This window comes from Sapajus apella, unplaced genomic scaffold, assembly GCF_009761245.1.
Source record: "Sapajus apella isolate SASKATOON/1434 unplaced genomic scaffold, GSC_monkey_1.0 scaffold16, whole genome shotgun sequence".
Lineage (NCBI taxonomy): Eukaryota > Metazoa > Chordata > Mammalia > Primates > Cebidae > Sapajus > Sapajus apella.
The window spans coordinates 16,886,265-16,903,908 of record NW_022436956.1 but is presented as its reverse complement, the minus strand read 5'-3'; the positions used below and the strand labels follow the sequence as shown (position 1 = coordinate 16,903,908).

At 45.2% G+C, this 17,644-nt stretch overlaps 1 protein-coding gene across 1 annotated transcript; it reads left to right on the top strand.

Moving 5' to 3' along the window:
* Positions 1 to 1,709: 1,709 nt before the first annotated feature.
* Positions 1,710 to 14,094, top strand: CD3E (CD3e molecule). The gene is made up of 9 exons (XM_032285343.1): positions 1,710 to 1,936; positions 2,055 to 2,162; positions 4,545 to 4,565; positions 5,676 to 5,690; positions 9,911 to 9,928; positions 10,351 to 10,572; positions 11,695 to 11,862; positions 12,414 to 12,460; positions 13,405 to 14,094. The coding sequence occupies exons 2-9, from the start codon at positions 2,114 to 2,116 to the stop codon at positions 13,459 to 13,461; spliced, it is 597 nt and encodes a 198-aa protein (XP_032141234.1). The 5' UTR covers positions 1,710 to 1,936; positions 2,055 to 2,113; the 3' UTR covers positions 13,462 to 14,094.
* The last annotated feature ends 3,550 nt before the right edge of the window (positions 14,095 to 17,644 follow it).

Genomic DNA, 17,644 nt, shown 5'->3' with positions numbered 1-17,644 from the left:
AGTCTGGTCAAGAGTGAGACTACATGTAAAAAAAACAAAACAAAAAACAAAAAATGCACTTTTTTCATTTGAATATTATAAGAATTTGACACTGTCACTCACCTTTTTAAAACTATTCAAATACTTCCTAAGGCCCTTAAAAAATCCTTACGAATCCCTAACATAGTTTGCAAATCCCTTCCCATCTGGCCTCTGCTGAGTTTTCTTTTTTCTTTTGTTTTTTTTTTTTTTTTTTTTGACAGGGTCTCACTCTATCTCCCAGGCTGGAGTGTAGTGGCACAATCATAACTGACTGCAGCCTCAACCTCCTGAGCTCAAGTGATCCTCCCACCTCAGCCTCCCAAGTAGCTGGGACGACAGATGAGCACCACCACACTCGGCTAATTTTGTGTGTGTGTGTTTTTTTTTTTTTTTTTTTTTTTTTTTTGTGGAAATTGGGTTTCACTCTGTTGCTCAAGCTGGTCTTGAAGTCCTGGACTGAGGCAATCTTCCTGCTTTGGCCTCCCAAACTACCACATCTGGCGAGTTTCCTATACTATTTCTCGCACTCCTCGCTCTCCCTGTTACCTGCTGTTCCGGACTTTCTACTTCTCTTCTTCATCTGTGGGCTTCAAACATGTTGCTCCCTCTGTCTGGAATACTTTTCACTCCACCTGGTTCATTGCTGTTCCTCCATCAAATTTCAGCTTAGATGTCACCGACTCACAGGGACCTTCTCTTCCCCACCCCATCCCAGACTATCTTAGATCCCTTCTATCACTTCCACAGCGCCTAAATGTCTTCTTTCCTAGCATGAATCTCCTGAAGTTATCCGGGATTTTTTTTTAAAGATGGGGTCTCATTATGTTGCCTAGGCTGGAGTGCAGTCGCTATTCACAGGCACAATCACACCCGGGGCAGTCTTGAACCCCTAGCCTCAAGCAGTCCTCCTGCTTCAGCCTCCTGAGTAGCTAAGAAAACAAGAAAACACCATCATGCAAGGCATGGTTAATGGTGATGAAGTTATCTGTTTAATGTCTACATTTCCTTTTTTATCCAAGAGGATTATTTATCTTGTTGCTGTATTACTAGCATGCAGCATAGAAGTACAGCACAGCAGACAGAAAGTATGTACTAAATAAGTGAATTCACCACAATGTTTTCTAGAGTCCCAGCGCTGTAATCCACAACTTGGGTAACCTGTCTAAGCCTTAGTTTGCTCAAGTATAAAATGGAAATAAAAATAATACCTACCTTAGAGGGTCGTTTTGAGGGTTAAATGAGATATGTCAGAAAAGCTCATAGCACAGTGCTTGGAGATAGTAAGGATTTGATAATGCACGCTTAAAAATAAAGAAGGGCTATATCAATTCACATTCATAACAGCAGACTTTGACACTATCTGTCTTTACCCTGTTCAACATTGAGACTTGTGTTTTTAAATATTTTTGTAAAGATTATAGGCAAAAAAAAAATGGCATCTCATGGATTTAAGTTAACATGTATTTTCAAGCCAACAAGTTTTGTTAGTAAGATGGCTGCATCCTGCTGCTCCATGCCAGGTCCACCATAACGAAAGCAAATATTCATGCACCTCCCTCTTCTTGTCAGAGCTTACAGGGGAGGAGAGGGGGTCCACCAATGTGGAGGCACGTTGTATTACCATTACTTTCAATGGCAAAAACCGCAATTACTTTTGCACCAACCTACTGCATGGTCTGAACAGCTAAATGTCAGATATTTTTCATGGCCCCTCCAGGTTTTGTCAGAGTCCTCTTGTTTGGCCTTCTAGGAAGGCTGTGGGACCCAGCTTTCTTCCACCAACCCAGGTGGAGGCCTCTGCCCTGAACGTTTCCAAGTGAGGTAGAACCCGCAAGCCCAGAGGCCCCTCTACTTCCTGTGTGGGGTTCAGAAGCCCGCCTCCCCTCCCAGCCTCAGGTGCCTGCTTCAGAAAATGGTGAGTCTCTCTCGTATAAAGCCCTCCTTTTTTATCCTAGCATTGGGAACAACCGCCCCAGGGTCCTTATCTCTGGCAGATGTTTTGAAAAAGTCACCTATTTTGCTTTTTTTTCCAGAAGTAGTAAGTCTGCTGGCCTCCGCCATCTTAGTAGAGTAACCACCCCGTGAAAGAAGGATGCAGTCAGGCACTCGCTGGAGAGTTCTGGGCCTCTGCCTCTTATCAGGTGAGTAGGATGGAGTGGAAAGGGTGGTATGTCTCCTGACAACTGGAAGGCTTACAGTCTTACCTGGCACTGCCCAATGGCACCAAGGAGCGTTGTTTACCAGATGTAAGGAACTGTTCGTGCTATGTTAGGGTCGGGGATTACAGGTGGGGACTAAAGAAAAGGAAAGGCCACGGGTGCCTGGGAGAGCCTTTGGGGAGCAGGCAAAGAAGAGCAATTGGGATGATCATAGCTCTTGAGAGCAAAGAGGTCCCGCTGCCTCTGAGGACAAGCTCATTCCAACTTACCCAGCCCTCCAGAACTAACCCAAAAGAGATTAGAAGAGCAAAGCTCCAATCCTGGTTTTGGGGAGACCAGAGAGCTGAGCTAAAACTCTGCACAAGGCATGTATAGCAAGTTCACTGTCTTTGAGACAGTAAAACGCCTCGTAATTTTCAGTCCTTTTCAGGTGACCAACAACTTTCAGTTTATTTAGTTTTTTTTTTTTTTTGAAGCAAGATGGGATATGAATCGACAAATAACCAAGAGTATTTCTATATCTCATATGAGATAAATAATACCAAAAAAGTTGCCATTTATTGAGTGCCAGATACTGTGTAAAGAAAAAATTATTTAGATGTGTTAACTGGTTTACTACTACTTCCACCTAGGAGGGAAGGGGTTATGTCCTTTTCAAAAACTTCTTTTTAAGTTTTACTACATAAGCTGATAAATCCTCTACAGATTAAGAAATTGATACTCGAAAACGTTAAATAACTTGTGTTAAACCACATGGTAAGTGCCGAAGCTGATCTGGGAGACCAGGACTGTTCGTGCCCTAAATGGCTGCACCACATGAGGCCAAATGGCTCGTGATGGTTTTCTTTCAAAGACCTAGAAAATGCTGTCACAGCTGGTGTCCCCATCTCAGAGCCCCAGCCATGATGTCTCCACTTCCTGCTTCGTCTTCAGTTTCTCGCGTCTTCAATGTGTACACAAATCATCTGGTGATCTTGTTAAAAATGCAGCTTCTGCTTCAAAAGACCCGGACTGGGGACTGAGATTCCACAAGTCTAGTAAGCTCTCATGTTTATTAATCTGCTACTGATCCTAGGAACACATTGAGTATCAAGGAGCAGGCTGTAACTCCTGTAGGGAGTGAGCAGGCATTTTCTATCAATTTCTTAATCTGTAAAGTAGAAGGTTTATCAGTTTATATAGTAAAAATTAAAAAGAATTTTAAAAAGAGGATATAATGCCTTCCTTCCTAGGTGGAAATAGAATTAAACCACTTTAGTGTTGTAAAGCATGCTTTTCCTTAAAAAAAAAAAGAAAAGAAAAGAAAGAAGGCCAGGTACAGTGGGTTACACCTGTCATCCCAGCATTTTGGGAAACCAAAGTGGGAAGATCACTTGAGCTCGGGAGTTCAAGACCAGCCTGGGCAACATAGTGAAACCCCATCTCTACAAAAAAAATTAAATATTAGCCAGGTATGATGGCACACACCTATAATCCCAGCTACTCAGGAAGCTGAGGCGGGAGGATCACTTGAGCCCAAGAGGTCAAGGCTGCAGTGAGCCATGATCAAACCATTGCACTCCCACCTGGAGTGTCTCAAAAAAATAAATAAATAAAAATAAATTAAAAGAGAGACTATCAAAGACCCAATCACCCCAGATATCTGGCATCATAGGAACGTACCCAATCTGCTTTGAGGATACGACAGTGGGGATCCTGGCTCCTCCAGTATAAAGGCTTCAGTAAAAGAAAGGCCTAGATGTGCAGAAAGCTTTCAGGCAATGCCAGGGAAACTGATCATTGTAATGAATCCAAAGTATTGCTGAGTGAGGGCATTCTGGAGGGCCTGGTGGAAATGTGATTAGGCTCTTCAACACACAGGCCCTAGTTGATGAGTAATCAGGGTTTTGAATATTTCCATCTGTCTCAAGCAGAAAACAAATGGAAAAACTGAACCCACCAGAAAAGCAGAGCCAGAAATGGAACAAGAATCCCAGTGTTTGTACCCAACCAAGAGCATGTTTTTCTTCCACGGAGACCAATGTTCAAAATGGAGGCTTAGGGACAAAATTCTTTTGCTATGTCTCTAGTCATCCAAAAAACAGTTCCAACTTTTTCTGACTTCTGCTTGTCAAATATCGTGGGCTCATAGTTAATGCTAGATGCTTCCTTCCTCTATTTCCTTCCAAATTTCCTGGGAACCTCTGGTCAATACCAGCAGTAAGTTCCACTGTTCTCGGTTATAGAAATGGTTGTGACCCAGCAGTGACTGGGAAGGACATCAGATGTCGTCAGTGGGCATACTGCAACACAGCCCTTTTTCTGTTTAGAAATGCAGGTACCCACAACATTTACTAACACTTTTTTTTCTTGTTTATTTTCCAGTTGGCATCTGGGGGCAGGACGGTGAGATATGCTTTCTTTCTTTTTTATGAAATCAGCCCATCATTCTTTGTAGTTATGAGTGGAGCTTTCTCTTAGGCCTCCCACAGAACTTCCGCAGAGACCAGGAAAAGGGGTTTCTCCCATCTACTCCTTTGACTTTCCTCACAAGTCTGGAGATATTTCTAGCCCAGAAGAGGGAAGCAACAGAGTGAGGAAATGATGAGTCTTCACTGTGCAAAAAAAAAAAAAAAAAAAAAAAAAATCAGACTTAAATGGAGTTGAAAGCACTAACAGTTTTCATCTGTTTGCATTTATATTTGAGGTGAGATTCTGCAGAGGAGATGTAGCCAGAATGCTTGCACAGGGTTACTCTGGAGAAGCTTCTGGGGCAACATTTGGTGTGTGTTCAGAATCACGTCTGAATATTCTGAATACATGTGTGTACATGTGTATTCATGCGTGTGCACAAGCATCTGAGCCTGCCCGGCCTGAACTTACTCTCTCAGTCACAACAGTAGAGTCAGAAGTGGTCCAACATTGGAAGCCTCTCTATTCAATCAGCTCCTCCAAACTGAGTGAGCCAATGGCAACCACAACTGGACACTGTGGCTCACACCTTAATCCCAGCACTTTGGGTGGTCGAGGTGGACAGATCACTTGAGGCCAGGAGTTCGAGACCAGCCTGGCCAACATGGCAAAACCCTGTCTCTACCAAAAATACCAAAATTAACCGGGCGTGGTGGTGCACGCCTCTAGTCCTAGCTACTCGAGAGACTGAAGCAGGAGAATCACTTGAACCTGGGAGGCAGAGGTTGCAAGTGAGCCAAGATTGCACCACTGTACTCTAGCCTGGATGACAGGGCAAGACTGTCTCAAAAATTAAAATAAAGGCAACCACTATGCCCACATTCCACCGTGCTGCCTAATTTGTAGTGTCCTTAAGAGCCATTTTTGGAAATAGTCATCAGATAAGATGTAAGGCCCAAAACAGCTTTTCATATGTGGTGGAGGGAATTTGAAGATCCATTGTTTCCTAAGGCTTGAGGGAAGAGTCCCAACTTACGGGAGCAGGATCTGGTCTTCGTTGCCAATAGAAACCTTACTAATGGATTCTTACCATTTCCTTTTCAGGTAATGAAGAAATGGGTAAGAGGATTTTCACTCTATCTGACCTCTTTTCAGATGTAGAACAAAATGGTCATAGAGTACAATCACAGTAACAAACACTAAGAACAAAAACTAGTAAAGGGAAAATACAAGTGTCTTTCAATGGGATCTGGATGAAACATGCCTGTATTTGTTGCTAGCTGTCATGTCAGATTATAGCTGTGCAAGTATGTGTCTCTGATCACACACATATGGGTGCAGGTTGGAGCTACCATTTGTTTTTGTATAAGCCATGAAATCTTTGAAGGCAGACAGAGACAGTGTCTCATTTATCTAGCCCAGTGTCTGGCACATAATAGATGCTCAATGAATATTTTCTGAAAGAATAAATGAACAAATGTATGAACACATTGCTAATTATCTCCCTTAAGAAGCTGATGGCCTGTGTGAGAGACAAATAATTAAAAATATAATGAGTTGCATGTTATAATATGGGTAGATACAGAGGAAAATGAAGTATAAAGAGGGGAGTGGTCAACTCTACAGAGTGTTGTGGAGAAAGTCTCCCTGGGGGAGATGATCCTTGTGCTGAAGTTTTACGGATAAGCTCATGTTTCAGGGAAAAAAAATATTTTATGCAGAACAGATAAAGTTGTATAGTCTGAGGGCTAAAAGTCTAACTGAGCTAAACCAGAATGTTTGACTCTTGGCTAAACCCCCTACTTGCTGGGTGTGTTTGAGTAATTTACCTAACTTTTCTATGCCATAGCATCATCATGGTACAATGGATATAATAGTGCTACCTAGCTTATAGGGTGATTATGAGGACTGAGTGAAAAATTTATTTAAGGCACTTAGAACAGTATCTGACATAAAAGGCAGTAGGTGAGCTGGGCATGGTGGCTCACACCTGTAATCCCAGCACTTTGGGAAGCCGAAGTGGGTGGATCACCTGAGGTCAGGAATTCAAGACCAGCCTAGCCAACATGGTGAAACTCTGCCTCTACTAAAAATACAAAAATTAGTCAGCTGTGGTGGTGGGTGCCTGTAATCTCAGCTACTCAGGAGGCTGAGGCAGGAGAATCGCTTGAACCTGGGAGGTGGAGGTTGCAGTGAGCCAAGATTGCACCATTGTACTCCAGCCTGGGAGACAGAGCAAGACTCTGTCTTAAAAAAAAAAAAAAAAAAAAAAAAAAAGTCAGCAGGTAAATTTTAGCCATTAATACATGGAAAGCATGGTGATCATACATGATAAGCATTGACGTTTACTGAGCATGTGTCTTTTAGGCATTGCTCTAAATATTCTATTTGAATTTTCTCATTTAATTCTTCTAACATCCCTATTGTACAGATAAGGAAACAAAGGCTCAAATAAATACAAAAATTAACAAAAGTAAATAAACAGCCCAGTCCTAGAGATATGAATGCAGATTTAGTCCAGGTGCAGTGGCTCATGCCTGTAATCCCAACACTTTGGGAAGCCAAGGTGGGAGGCTCACTTGAGCTCAGAAGGTTGAGGCTGCATTGAGCCAAAATTGTGCCGCTGCACTCCAGCCTCTGTGACAGAGAAAGACTCTGTCTCTAAAAAAATTAATAGAAATTTAAAAATAAAAAAATTCAATGCAGATTTATATGATACTGAAGTTCATTTTCTTAACCATTATGAAATACTGTCTCTGGATGTGTATAAAATCTTTGTGAGCACACATATCTTTTTTAAATTTAACTTTCGTTTTAAATTCAGGGGTACATGTAAAGGTATGTTACATAGGTAAACTGTGTCATGGGGTTTGTTTTACAGATTATTTCATCATCCGGGTATTAAGCCTAGCACCCATTAGTTATTTTTCCTGATTTTCTTCCTCCTCCCACCCTCCATCCTCTGAGAGGTCACAGTGTGTGTCGTTTCCCTCTAGGTGTCCATGTGTTCTCATCATTTAGCTCCCACTTCTCTCCTTTTTTTTTTTTTTAGACAGAGTTTTGCTCTGTCGCGAGGAGCCAGGCTGGAGTGCAGTGGTGCAATCTCAGCTCACTGCAATCTCCGCCTCCTGGGTTCAAGCAATTCTCCTGCCTCAGTCTCCTGAGTAGCTGGGACTACAGGCGTGCAACCACCACACCCAGCTAATTTTTGTATTGTTTAGTAAAGACAGGGTTTCACCATGTTGGCCAGGATGGTCTTGATCTCTTGACCTTGTGATCCGCCCGTCTCGGCCTCCCAAAGTGCTGGGATTACAGGGGTGAGCCACTGCGCCCGGCATAGCTCCCACTTCTAAGTGAGAACATGTGGTATTTGGTTTTCCGCCACTGTGTTAGTTTGCTAAAGATAATGGCCTCCAGCCCCATCAATGTTCTTGCAAAAGACATGATCTCATTCTTTTTTATGGCTGCATAGTATTCCATGGCATATATGCAGCACATTTTATATACAGTCTACCACTGATGGGCATTTAGGTTGATTCAATGTCTTTGCTCTTGTGAATAGTGCTGCAGTGAACACACGCAGAGCACATTTCTGTGTAAGCATAGACATCTAGACCCTTGTATAAGCATGAGCTAAGTCTAATGAATTTGTGCCAATAAAAGTTGGGGGCAATTTTCTTTACTTTTTTTCAAACAAATACACTCAGCAGAGTATGATGTCTATGTACTTTATTTATGACTTCTAGTTCATTTAACATGTCTAAGAAACATCAGTGTTGAAAAATTATTTACAAGTTAAAATAATATGAACTATCTATTGTCTTTATACTCAACTGCCAATTATAAGCAGGTGGAAAAATGTAGAGAATGATTTGTTTACATTCTGCACAGTCTTGGTCAGAAGGTTGCCTGAGCAACTGAGTCAGAGTTCAGTTCTGTTCTGGGGGTAGCAGGACCTCAAGAAGGGAAGGAGGAAAGGACATAACTTTTTCTTGAGCACCTGCTATGTGTCATCCACTTTCACCTTCATAATCCATTTAATTTTCACAAAAACCTTGTGAGGTTGGTGTTTTGTCTCCATTTCCCTGGTAAAGAAATTGAGCTTCAGCAAAGTTAAATGACTTGCCTTCGGTCACACAGACTAGGGCAGACCAGGATTCAAACACAGGACATCCGACTCTTGCGTCCAGAGCTCTGTCTTTGACAGCAGCACCACCACTTCTCCTCTCTTCCACTGTCAGGTCCAGGCTCTAGCAAAACCCAGTGTTCCAGCCACAACTTTTCCAGGAAATAAGAAAGGACCCCTAGCTCCACCTCCCAGGGCAAACGTGGCGGCTGTGGGAAACATGACTAGACCTACAAATGGCATTAGTGGATTATTAGTTGATTTCAGTTTTCCACACTCATGGACCTCTCTCTAACAAAAATAATTGAGAGCTGATTATGCTCAGAGATAATGTAAAGTGCAGCCACTTTTTATTGGAAGAACCATTCCCTCAAAATGAAAATTATATGGAATCAGAAGAAAGATGTTTGTTCTCTTTTATGAGGGACTCGGTTGTAAGAAAGAATTTCTGAATTGTAAGAAATAGATAAGTCCACAAATCAGTGATTCAATGGTGTAGAGATCTGTATTTCTGAGAAGGCCCTTTCAAATCTATCTGTAATACAGTTCTGGCTAACATGAGAGGGTAAGCCTGAAATCTCTGGAATTTTTTGGCTTTAGGACATTAGGCTTTCTGAGCTTCAGTAGATCTGGATCTAGGATCACGTGCTGATATATTCTGAATATGATGTCTCTGAGTTACATCTAAGAGCTATTTAATAAATATATCTGCCGGGCGCGGCGGCTCACGCCTGTAATCCCAACACTTTGGGAGGCCGAGGCGGGTGGATCACGAGGTCAAGAGAGCGAGACCATCCTGGTCAACATGGTGAAACCCCGTCTCTACTAAAAATACAAAACATTAGCTGGGCACGGTGGTGCGTGCCTATAGTCCCAGCTACTCAGGAAGTTGAGGCAGGAGAATTGCCTGAACCCGGGAGGCGGAGGTTGCAGTGAGCCGAGATCGCGCCATTGCACTCCACCCTGGGCAACAAGAGTGAAACTCCGTCTCAAAAATAAATAAATATATATATATATATATATATATATATATATGAGCTAAATCTCATAGGCTAAGCATATACCTCACCTCCAAGACTTGGGGCTCCTAAATGGATGAGACCCTCTTTGGGAAGTCTTGTGGGCAGTGTCTAATTCCACTAGAAAAAATTTACCTACAATTTAAACTTAAACCAAGATACTTTCTTACCACCTTTCCCTTTTTCATTTTCAGGCGATACTACACAGAACCGTGAGTTTATTCATTTTTTATTTATGCCCTGTCTGAGGATGCAGATTGGTGGGTACATGAGAAGGAACTGACGGAGACAGTTGACCCCAAGAACCGAGATCGGCCCAGTATTTGCATTCTCAATCCCATTTTAGAAAGGTTCTAAATAGGGACTTTTATGGGCTTTTCTTTACATCAGTCTTCCCCTTCCCAAGTCCCCATGTCCCTACATAAACCCTAAAGCCACCTCTCAAAAGGTTCTCTAGTTCCCTTCATTCCATATATCTCCTCTTCCACACCCTCCAGCCAGGAGAGCCCCCTTCTGACAAGCAAATCTAAGGCCTGGATGACAGATGACTTCCTGCATTTGGTTGGTTCTTTTGTCACTAATTTGCCTTTTCTAAAATTGTCTCCGTTTGTTCCCCCAATGTCCCTCTCCCCAGCATATAAAGTTTCCATCTCAGGAACCACAGTAACGCTGACATGCCCTTGGTATGATGGACATGAAATAAAGTGGCTCATAAATGATCGAAACAAAGAAGGTCATGAGGACCACCTGTTACTGGAGGATTTTTCAGAAATGGAACAAAGTGGTTATTATGCCTGCCTCTCCAAAGAGACACCCACAGAAGAGGCGAGCCATTATCTCTACCTGAAGGCAAGAGGTAATCTGGGTCTGCAGAGCAGGCACCGCTGGGCTCTTTAGGGAGGAGCATTCAAAAGGGCATTCTCAGCTGGCCATGGTGGCTCACACCTATAATCCCAGCACTTTGGGAGGCCAAGGCAAGTGGATTGCCTGAGGTCAGGAGCTCAAGACCAGCCTGGCCAACATAGTGAAACCCCCATCTCTACTAAAAATACAAAATTAGCTGACGTGGTGGTGGGCACCTGTAATCCCAGCTACTCGGGAGGCTGAGGCAGGAGAATCGCTTGAACCCAGGTGGCAGAGGTTGCAGTGAGCCAAGATCGCACCTGGGCAACAGGAGTGAAACTTTGTCTCAAAAAGAGGGGGCATTCTCAATGATTTCCCCTAACCCAGCTCACGGTGCCCTGGCGTCTTTGCACTTCCTCCCACACTCAATCCCAGGACTCTCTGGTACCATGCACCATCAGTGTTTTCTGGAATATCGATTAAACACCAATATAAGGCTTCTGGGTAACCCCAGTCTATGCGAGATCTAAAATAGCAGCTCCCCAAGAGACAGGACTGGGTCATTTGCACTGCATCACACCCAGGTTCATGGCACACCAACGTTAGCTTATCTCATGCTTTCTCCAGAGAGAAATTTTTCAGAAAGGTTTGCAAAAAAGACTCAAAGGCACTATAACAAAATGGCATAAGCTAAGGTATAACAATGACATAATAACAATAGCTGACATTTATTGAGTGCTTATTAACTCTCAATCATGTACCCAACGTTTATCAGGGATTTCTTTCATGTTATCCTCTCAACAACCATATGGGTTAAGTGCCATTTTATTTCCATGAGTAATGGGATGAGGAAACAGAGGCTTTGTGAGTTGAAAACACAGTTCACACTTCTCACAGCTAATGAATAATAAAGCTGGGACTGAAACCCAGGGCTGTTTGACTCCAGTGCCTCTACCCACAGCCACCAATCTTTGCTTGCTGATGTTATTCTGAACATACGGAAGGCAGGGCTCTGGCCGTGGCAAGCGTGTGAGTAGTAAGGGGAGAATGGCCTTCATGTGCTCCCTCCTCACCTCCAGGGCCTTGTGTTTTCTTGCTTGTTGATTTCCTCTCTTCCCCACCCCACCCCCGACAGTGTGTGAGAACTGCGTGGAGGTGGATGTGATGGCGGTGGCCACAATTGTCATAGTGGACATCTGCATCACTCTGGGCTTGCTGCTGCTGGTTTACTACTGGAGCAAGAATAGAAAGGCCAAGGCCAAGCCTGTGACACGAGGAGTGGGTGCTGGTGGCAGGCAAAGGGGTAAGGCTGTGGAGATTCCTGCCAAGGGGGACACGCAGCCTGGGCCAGGGTGGGTGGCAAGTCCACAGGTGGGTCAGAACAGCTTCTCTAGGGCTTCTGTGCACATTGTCTATTACTGTGATGCCAAGATCTCAACAGAGAGTTCCAAATCTCACATCCCTCCCCTCCTTCCCGCCCTAGAAAAGTGCAGAAAAGTTTATGAACGTGATGGGCTTCCTCACATGCCTGTCAATGCCTGCAGTAATCCGATTCTGTTCCTCAGCTGCGGGAAGAGAGACTCTGGGCTATTAGTTCCTGCCTTTTCCTTTCCCTTCCCTCATGGAAAGAAACAACGGGAGGACCTTGAGCTGAGGAAAGTCACAAAACGATAAGAGTATAGGTCCTTAGAGATGAATGAAAGGAAAAAAGAAAGGGAAGCTGAACAGCAAAGGGAATGGCAGAGGAGAGGACAACGGGGTTTGCCATGCTCTATCTGGGTCTCACTGGCACAGAGAGTGCTGCCAGATTGGTTCCCTGATGGAAATGAAACGTTTCCCCTCCTTCCTTCGCAGGACAAAACAAGGAGAGGCCACCACCTGTTCCCAACCCAGACTATGAGGTAATGGGGGATAGAAATGAGCCAGGAGGATGGAGGGGAGGTCCCTTTAGGGGAAAGGAACAGATGGAATGGCCCATCTTGTCTGCCAGATGCCTCAAAGCCCCTCACTCAGGGCCCCCAAAATGACCATCCATGCGCCACCTCTGCCTCCTTCATGATAGAACAGGACTGTCTCAAAGGCTGCATGGCTCCCACAACCATGAAGAGTGGAAGCTTGCCGGAGACATACTCCTCTTTCTCTGGCTTAGTCATTGCCTGGGATACAGCAATGGAGAATATCATATATGCAAATCCTAACACAATAAATTCAGGGCTGATATTCCACCAGTATGCACCAGTATAGCCATACCATTTATTGAAATATTAAAATACTTCATTGGAAAATAACCCCAAGCTTTACTCACTCCAACCAACCCTTATGCGTGTGCTCGAACACACACATGCACACACACACATGTGCACACACACACATGGCTAGACATCACAGCCCCTCCCCCACCGGGCTGCCTTTGGAGTTGGGGTAACTAAAGAGTTAATGCCTGGCATAGCAGAGGATCACCAGGATTGTTCTAGTTGGTTGGTGTGTGTGCACTACTAGTTGTTAAATATTTTCACTATCACATCTGGATATACCCAACAAATATTTGTTGAGCACCAGCCAAGCATGTAGTATTTACTTTAGCATAAGTGAGTTATTTAGCCCTGACAGAAGCCCTGGAGGGTGAGTCTTTAAGTTCCTATTTTTGCGATGGGAAAGCAGAGGCTCACGGAAGGAGGTGATCAGCTTAAGTCTCCTACCCTCCGTGCCAAGTTAGAATTCCAGCCTGCCTCCTAACTTCAAGTCGAAAGTTCTCCCCATGCCCTAAAGCTAGATCTTCAGTGCCCTTTCTTAGAAGGTACTTCCTCTCCCACCGCTGACCACCCCGTCTCTATTTTACCCCCAGCCCATCCGGAAAGGCCAGCGGGACCTGTATTCTGGCCTGAATCAGAGAGGCATCTGACCCTCCGGAGGACACTGCCTCCCACTGGCCCAGGTCTGGCTCCTCTCCAGTCCCACTGGGACTCCCCGTTTCCTGAGCTAGTCTTGGACCCCATGAGAGAATTGTTCCTCGGCCTCATGGTGAACTCGCGCCCTCCAGCCTCATCCCCAGCTCCCTCCCTCCTGCCTTCTCTGCTGGTGCCCAGTCCTAAGACCTTGCTGCTGCTTCTTCCTTTGAAGCATCATCAGTAGTCACACCCTCACAGCTGGCCTGCTCTTTTGCCAGGATATTTATTTCTGCTATTCACTCCCTTCCCCTTGGATGTAACTTCTCCGTTCAATTCCCACCTTTCCTTGCATGAAAATTTTCCCCCATCCCAACTATTCCATCTACTTTTGTATCCTCATCCCCTTTTGCATCCCTCTCTGGGGATGGACTGAGTAAATGTTGACAGAGGCCCTGCCCCATTCACAGCTCCTGGCCCAGAGCCAGCCCTGAGCTCCTCCCTCCCCCTTAACCCCCACATCACCCACCCCCCTCCCCCACTCACCCACCCCCATCTCCACTGTAGGCCACTGGATGGTGATTTGCATCTCCATAAATGTGCTTGGCTCCTCTCAGCTAAGAGAAAAAAATAAACTGTGTTTGTCTGAAGAGTTGCTGTCCCTCTTTTCTGAGAGGCCCTCAGAGGCTGCCCTAACTCCCAAGACCATTCAGGTTCTCACTACCTTTGACTCTGCTATGACCCCAGATGTGAGCACTCTCTCTCTGTTCCCACAGCTGGTAGGGCCGTTACTTGAAGCTCTGTTTAGAGAGGGCATAGAGAATAAGACAAAAAAAGTGAAGGGCGGGGAAAAAATGAAAAAGAGAGAAAAACAGACAACAGGAAAGGGAAAGAAGGGACAGGTGGAGGAAGGGAAGAAACAGGATGGGAGGGAGAGAGAGAAAGAAAGAAAGTTTCACTCACTTCAGTCGGAGGAAAACATCAAAGGTGGCAGAGAATGACTGATGGGTCCCCATGGAGTGGTCAGTTCAGAAAATGGGCAAGACAGAAACAGGCCTTGAAAGACAGGTGAAGGTCCGGAGGAGGACGGTGGCGGTGGAAGCGGGGCTTGGGGATGGGACGCAGATTTCCACAAGCTGCCAGGAAGAGCTGCCAGGGCTGGGAAAGTGAAGGAGGGAGGTGTCTCAAGCAGGTACACCCCCATCCTGAGGCAGCCGCCTGCAGCCAGAGGCTGTGGTTAAGCAGCGCAGGATGTGGGTGCAATGCTGAGCACGGCTCCCGAGAGTGAGGGTGGGAGAGGCACCGCGACACCCGGGGTGGAGGCCAGCGTGGGAGCACTTTGTTCTCAGTCTCCTACTGTACACTCTGCTTGCCGAGAGAGGAGGCCGGAGCATCCAGGGACTGTCCTCATCCAGCTCAAACCTGTAAGCTCTCTTCTCTCCCTCTCTGCACTCAGAAATCTCCCTGCTGACAGCAGGGCTATTTTTGAGTGTGACCACCACTAAAAAGGCCGTTTGTGACCAGCAGCCTCCACATACTGTTCCCCCTCAGCCTTGGGCTGTGGCTACAGCTTCTATTGGTTTTTGGTCTCTGTTGAAGTGTCACTTCCTTCCCTCTAAGCATCAACACTTGGGCTCAGAAAATGTCTCCATGATGTTGTCCATCACTAGCTGCTGATCAGCAGGCTGGCCCAGGGATGGCAGTTGTGTCCCAAGTATACTTGAGTGTGTCCTGTCAAGGGGAGGCATGGCTCAGTGTAATAAAGGAGGTAACAGCTAACATGTATTAAGCATTTACTCAATACATGCTTCAAAAATTGTACTCAGCACTTTACCTGCATTATCTCATTTAATCCTTATGTTAGCACAGCAAGGTAGATGTCATCCTCATTTTACAGATGGGGATACCGAGGCTCAGCGAGATCAAGTCATTGCCCAAGTCACAGATGGTGTGGGGCAGAGCTGGAATTAGCAGCCAATTCTAATGCTCAGAGCATCTACTCATTACTGACTGTAATCATAAAGAATGTTCCCCATTGTCATACACCGGGGCCTGTTGGGATGTGGGGGGCAAGGGGAGGGAGAGCATTAGGACAAATACTCAATGCAGCAGGGCTTAAAACTTAGATGATAAGTTGGCAGGTGCAGCAAACCACCATGGCACACGTATACCTATGTAACAAACCTGCACGTTCTGTACATGCGTCTCACAATTTAAAGTAAAATTTGAAAATAAAAATTTTTTAAAAGAATGTGCAGGGCGCAGTGGCTCATGCCTGTAATTCCAGCACTTTGGGAGGCCGAGGCAGATCACGAGATCAGGAGTTCAAGACTAGTCTGGTCAACATAGTGAAATCCTGTCTCTACTAAAAATACAAAAAATTAGCCAAGCATGGTGGTGGGTGCCTGTAATCCCAGCCACTCAGGGGGCCAAGGCAAGAGAATCACTTGAGCCCAGGAGACAGAGGTTGCATGAGCCGAGATTGCGCCACTGAACTCCCGCCCAGGTGACAGACCAAGATTCCATCTCAAAAAAAAAAAAAAAAGAATGTTCCCCTACTGTCCTGACTTTAAAACTCTGTATTTGTTTATGCATTCCTTCAATAAGTGCTTTTCTATTCACTGTGGCCACCAGCACTATGCCAAATGCTAGGAGGATACCAATAAATAGTTCTTCTCTTCAAGGAGCTTTCAATTATATAAGAGTGGGCAAGCGTGCAAAAAGTTAAACAGCAAAACAAGAACAGGTGATGTGATTAAGCACTCATGTGTGTTACAGCGCTGCAGGTGTTCAGAGGCAGAGAAAGCTCCATGGAGGAAAGACTTGATCTGGGCCTTGAAGGGAAGGATAAACAGAACTTGGAGATAAAGAAGGCACTCCAGAATGTGGAGAAGGTTATGAACAAAGACTTCTGGGCAAGCCAGCTCCTCGCTAGAGAAGCAAATTGACTTAAAGAAAGGAGAAGGAAAGTGGCTATCTGGGGGCACATTCTACACTCAGGTCCTTTCTCAAGTTCTAGCCATGCCTTACTCACTCAGTCCTTAATGCAGCATTCAAAGTAGGTATGATTTTATTAGTTTCGCAAAAGAGAAAACTGACTCTCAGCAATACTAGGTAACTTCCTTAAGGTCCCACAGCAAGGAAGTGAAGGCCCTGGAGCCTAAACCAGATCCTCTGGCACACTCTACACAAATATCTGATTCTGCTTTGCTGAAATACAGTGAGATGGCAGGTTCCCAAAGTACATCCTAGGACCTTGTGGTTTCTGGCTATGCCTAGCTGACGATCTCTGTCCCTTCTTGGCTCCCTTTTCCCCTCCCCTAAGAGGGCCACACTTTCTGTGCTCCTCTCAAAAGGCCACCCAATCCCTGCTCCCCTTACTGTGAGCAGCTGAGGGCAACTCCAGCTTCACAGAGAACAGAGGACAGACCCATGGGGCCTGCAGCCAATTCCTTACCTACCCCTCACCTGCTTCCTCACTTGCCCTTCCTACGCCAAGGATGGAACATTTCTCACTCACCTAAAACCGTGATAGCCTCCCTTTCATCTGCTCCAGGGTCTCATGACATCACCTCTCCCTCTCTCCACTATTACCCAACTGTCCCCTTTAACTTGATCTTTCCCCTTCACTGCATGCTTACGTCTCTCCCATGCTAAGATAAGCTCTCCCTTGACCCTGCATGTCTCCTGCCCAGATACTTCCCTCTCTCTCTCTCTCTCTCTCTCTCTGCCTTTGCAAGCCCCAAAGAGAAGTCTACACTAGCTAGGCCAACTTCCTCATTTCCCTCTGATCCTCAGCCCTCTACAGTCGGGCTTCCTCCTCTACTGCTCCAGAAACTCACAAACATCACAGTGCCCTCCCTCTTGCCAAATCCAAGAAGCATTCCATAAGCCTTTCAAGAGCAGAGCTCTTGGAGGTATCTCTTGACTGCTCATTCCTTTGTTTTCATGACATCCTCTGCCCCTCCTTACCTCTCTTGAAACTCCTCCTCCACCTCCTCCTTAAACACTGGTGTTCCTCGAGGTTCTGTTCTCATTCTAATACCCTTTACACTTCACCTGTTTTTCTTACTTTCCCATGTCTCTGTCCCCAGACCTGACCAGATCAGATATCCTCTTATGCTTTAGACATATGTTCTGGATGTATCCATTTGGGAGTCCACAGGCTTCACAGACATTTCAAATTCGAGATGTTCAAAA